Genomic DNA, 4,979 nt, shown 5'->3' on the forward strand with positions numbered 1-4,979 from the left:
TCTTTGAAAGCTACTGTTTCACTATGCAGCTCAGGAAGGCCTTAAACTCACATTGTAGCCCAGGTTGGTCTCGAACTCACAACAATCCTCCTGCCTCAGCTTCCCAAGTGCTGGGATGATAAGCATGCACTACCCGGCCATAGTATGGAAGTTTTGGAATCAGTGATCTTTCAGAAAATTTTCCCATTTTTGAAAAGATAGGTCCATAATCTAATTAAAGTTCAGTTCTTAACAGTTTCCCTTGGCCTAGTGTTTAAACATTGTGGTGCCACATTAGACAAAAGCAATCAATATTCATAAAAGTTACTGATGAATCAACCACTGGAAAGGCCAAAGGCATGTTCCAGGTTGTGGATGCTCAATTGGCTACTGTATTTTGTGAAGAAATTCCATTCACAGGCTATCTTTTTGGAAGGAAGAGGGCAGTACTAGGAATTCAACCCTGGGTCTTCTTAGTGAGCTATGCTGTCTAATCTTTTTGCTTATTTTTTGAGACAAAGTTATACTAAAATACTAAATTGCCCTGAGTGTCTCAAAGTGCTGGGATTATGGGCATGTGTCACCATGCCCAGCCTCAATGGTTATCTCAATGTTGACAATAATAATAGTAGCAGATGCTGCCTTTATGAATATCTATTATGCCCTATTTTAATGTATATTATTTTATTCTCATACAAAGTAAACAGCATTAACTTTTTTTGTATTTTTTTAGGAAAGGGAGCATTAACATTTTACAGGTGAGGAAATGCTAACACAAAGAAGCCATACAAATGGTAAATAGCAGTGCCAGGATTCAAACTTGTGTGCGTCGTCAAAGTCCACATTTTATTGTTTAATATTGCAAATAACTAGAACTGGGCATAAGACAGTGTAATTATGAGTGATTTTCCACCCTACCTTCAAAGTCTTCTAAAACATTTATTATCACAATACAATAAAACAAAAAGGATAATAAGTACTATTAAGTAGTATAGTCTACTTCTTGGTTCAAAGTAGAGAAGCAAAAATTACCAAGCAGAAAATGAAATGAAGATCAAAGAATTCTCACTCTTAATTAATTGGAGTTAACAGTGGTTAAAAAACCTCAGCAAGTCAGGAGTTAATGAGATAAAAGTGAGGGCAAAGACTTGGGACTGACAAGATAAACGAAGCTATTTCAGAAGTCACTGCACTGGGAATGAACCCATGGTAGCTGCAAACGGCTTTGTGGGCAGTAGTGTAGGCATTGAAGTATTCTGCTTTGAAAGGCAAGTCCCTGTCTTGGAACAGGCAGCTTCTGAGGATTAAAGTGAGCAGTGTATAACCTGAGCACAGGACAAGGATTTAGCTTTTAACTGGGAATATTTAGTAATAAAAGCAGGTGGATAGTGGAGGGAAAACCACCTAAGTGGGAGAGGTAGTGGATACAACATTCTGTGTGCATGGCCTGGAAGACTTTGGCACTTCTAAATCATAATTATTGGTCAGGACAAAAGCTCAGGTTAAGAAGCTTCTACTGAGAAAAACTGATAGAACCAATAAAAGGGAGGTTAGGTGAGCACAACTCTGAGGCTGCATTCCAATGAAGCAGATCTACTTTGATATTTGTATGGGTCTCAAAAACAGTCCAACCTTTCCAAGTGTGCGGCCCCTATGAGCATGTCTGGGAGTACCAGTCAATGAGGCCCAAAGGACAGGAGGGGTCCCAACAAAGCACTACTCAGGAAAACAAGTACCTTCCACCTTAGTGGATTGCTGCTTCAGCTTTAAGTTCTTTGCGTGGGTCTTCCCCAGGTAATGCGACTGGGCCACAACAGGGGAGGAAAAGGTCATGTTACAGATGGGGCAGCACTGGTTCTTGTCTTTGCTTCTGCTGCTCTTCTGGTTGGGAGAAAGAACACAGGTCTGATCATGCCACTGCTCAGCCAGAAAATCTTTGATGGTTCCCCACTGCCCACAGGATACTGGGCATTTAAGACCCCCTTCACATATTAACTCTCAACCTACCTTTCTGGGTTTTTCTCCAGCTACTTTGTCCCAGGCTGCATCATTTCCCACTGTAGTTTTCTGTCGTTTCCCTGCTTTATTTGGGATATTCTTGTTGCTTACAATGTTTTTTTCCTTTCCTTTCTGGCATTATGTTTACTTGGTCTTCAAGGCCCACTTTAAATATAAGCTCTTACTCTGGGAGGTTTTTACTAAAAAAAAAGTCACTTAGCAAACAATTATCTAGCCCCTTTGTATACACATTCCAGGAAAAATTAATGTTGCTTTTCCTCTGTAATACCAGAGCACTAAACAGATTTTTACTATACTTCTGCTAACACCATAAACCAGTGGTGACAATCCAATGGCATGTGTGCCACAGCAGGTGGTTTGTATCATTGAAAGTTCCAAAAGGTTTGCCTTCCGTGCCCTAACCTGACAGTGTCATAGCTTAGGAACCCTTTCTGAGAACTCAAGCGCAACATCAGGGAACTGACTCCTCTTTGTTCCCTAGCCTCATACTCTGCTGGAGTCTGGCATACAGTAGATGTCCATGGTTCTTTGAATGGGAATATCATTGGGTTTTATTTCTTGATTATGATTAGAACAGAAAATGTATTTTAAGCTTATGTTAAGATTCACCACTTTTCCTGAAAAAAATGACACCTGAATAAGGTATTCATTCATAGATATTCCCAACCTTGGTACTACTGACATTTTGGGCTCAGGAATTCTTTGTTGGTGATGAATGCTGTGATCTCATCTGAACTACTCAGTCACCCTGCCAGGAGCTGAGAGAACTAAAGTACAAAGAAAGAAAGTGACTTGCCCAAGGTCACAGGGCTGCTCTTGCCTTCCTGAATTGTAAATAATGACAAGCAAACAGGGTATGAATCCAGTAAACTCTATGAAGGACACACAAGGCCTGGTCTTTTAACCATTGGCTCCTATAACAGAAGGCAGCAAAATAAACTCTTAATTCATTAAGCATCTACTAGGAACTGGAGTTATAACTCACAGTATTTTCTTTTTTTCTAATACATGGTCTTACTATGTAGTTCAGGGTGGCCTTGAACTCACTACATAGCCCACACTGGCCTCAAACTTGTGGCGATCCTTCTGCCTCAGCCTTCCAAGTTCTGGGATTATAGACTGTACTCTCATGCCCACCTGAGAGTATTTTTTTTTTTTTGTATTTTTTAGGTAGGGTTTAGAGTCTCACTACGTAGATTTGACTCATAGTGATCCACCTATGTTCAGCCTCCCAAAGAGCTGGAATTACAGGTGCGCACCACCATGCCCAATCTCAATCGCCTGCAAGTCTTGGGGTCAGCATGGCATGCCCGGGATCAAACCCCAGCCACTGTGTATGCCTAAGCAGGTACTTTAATCCACTGAGCTATTTGGCTGGCCCTTCACCTGAGATTATCTCCACTTTATGAGTGAAGTTCAGAGAGCCTGCTTACTTCTTTTTTTTTTTTGGCGGAACTGGGGATTAAACTCAGATCCTTGCATTTGTCAGTCAAACGCTTATCCTACTGAGCCATCTCCCCGGCCCCTGCCTGCTTACTTCTTCTGCTTACTTCGTATCGATGTGTACAGCCTCCCACAGAACAAAACGACAAAAATGATGGTACTCCAGAGGGACTAGTGGTTGTTTTAGCATAATCCTTGAAGTGATTCTGAGCCAAAACATAAAAGCAATTACTTTTTTTTTTTTTTTTTTTGCGGAACTGGGGATTGAACTCAGACCCTTGCACTTGCCAGGGAAGTGCTTATTCCACTGAGCCATCTCCCCGGCCCTTGCAATTACTTCTTAAAGCAGGCACTGGTTTTACTAATTTATTCAAAACATTCAAGTGCTGAGCTCAGTTGTTTTCCATGGCTCTCAAGAAAGTATGCAGTCTGGCTTCCTTCTGCTTTCTCCTGGGCAGCTTCTTGTCTTGATCCACAGAACCACTGGGTGGTAATATATAACAATAGTTCCACTTATTAAGTCTGTACTATGTGTCAGGTCCCATGTTGGGTGCTTTTTTAAAAATAATTTTCTTGTTTTACTTAGGAAAAATTCTGAAAGGATGTTATCCTCATCTTTGTAGAGGAGGAAATCAAGGCTCAGAGAATAAGACCTGGCGAAAATACACAACAGGGCTAGGATTTGCAGCCAAGTCACTGTGACTCTTTCACCGCACCAACCTGCTTGCTGGCTTCATCAGGAAGTGAGCGGTCTCAATGTGGCAGCTGTATTACCTGATCTGAGTCTAGCCTCTTCGTTTCCCCCTTTAATGTCTCCATTCCATGGATTGCTAGGTATCTCTTCACTTTGTTGGCATGTTTTTTGCTCTGCAAGAACCCAGGAAAAAGATGAAAGATAGCCAAATGCCATTTCATGTTGAAGGCACTCAAAATCATTAAATTTTTTTCCAATTTGTCCTCTCAGAAACTTCTGTGAAGGTCGGGAGAGGAGTTCCAACTCTATGTAAGCCATTTTACATGTTAAGTTTAATCTTCAAGACAATCTATGAGAAAATTGTTACATGAAGAAACTGAAGCTGGAAATGAAGTGTCTTGCCCACGGGTAGCAGAGTTGTGATTCAAATATAGGTTAATTTAAAACAATGACTCTTATTTTCTACTATATCAAGCTACAAGGAAGATGCACATATAAGGGCTCTGATTTGTATATGTGAGATGAGACTGAAGGAAATCAAGTCAGTCTTCAAGTATAAGCTGATACACAGGAAGGTAATATCTAGTGGCAAAGAATCACCCTTCACCATATAAGCCAGGGAGAAGTGAGGGCTTAGCACTGGGTTGGAAAAACAAAGTACTTCTAAAGTACAGTGACTTACCTGGTAATGTGCCAGCTTCTGGGACTCAGAAATCAGCAAGGCACAGCAAACCTTACACTGAGTGTTGGTGAAGAGACACTGATTCTTCTGAATCATGTGCTCCACTACAGAGAAGAAAAGAAAAAAATTGAGTTAATAACAGTATCTCTGGGCTGGGGAGAC

General features: G+C 41.0%; 1 protein-coding gene across 3 annotated transcripts in view; it reads right to left on the reverse strand.

Annotated features, from left to right (window-relative positions):
• The window catches only part of Znf346 (zinc finger protein 346), a 45,668-nt gene that overhangs the window by 25,749 nt on the left and 14,940 nt on the right, over positions 1–4,979 (reverse strand). For 2 of the 3 annotated variants that reach the window (XM_004632285.2, XM_023716579.1), the window contains exons 2-4: positions 4,818–4,921; positions 4,216–4,308; positions 1,716–1,860 (exon numbers count right to left, since the gene is read on the reverse strand). In XM_004632285.2, coding sequence (XP_004632342.1) covers positions 1,716–1,860; positions 4,216–4,308; positions 4,818–4,921 — 342 coding nt within the window. The remainder of the gene's footprint in view (positions 1–1,715; positions 1,861–4,215; positions 4,309–4,817; positions 4,922–4,979) is intronic. The other variant, XM_023716580.1, reaches the window with a different exon arrangement.

Source organism: Octodon degus, unplaced genomic scaffold (genome assembly GCF_000260255.1).
Source record: "Octodon degus isolate 3935 unplaced genomic scaffold, OctDeg1.0 scaffold00048, whole genome shotgun sequence".
Classification (NCBI taxonomy): domain Eukaryota; kingdom Metazoa; phylum Chordata; class Mammalia; order Rodentia; family Octodontidae; genus Octodon; species Octodon degus.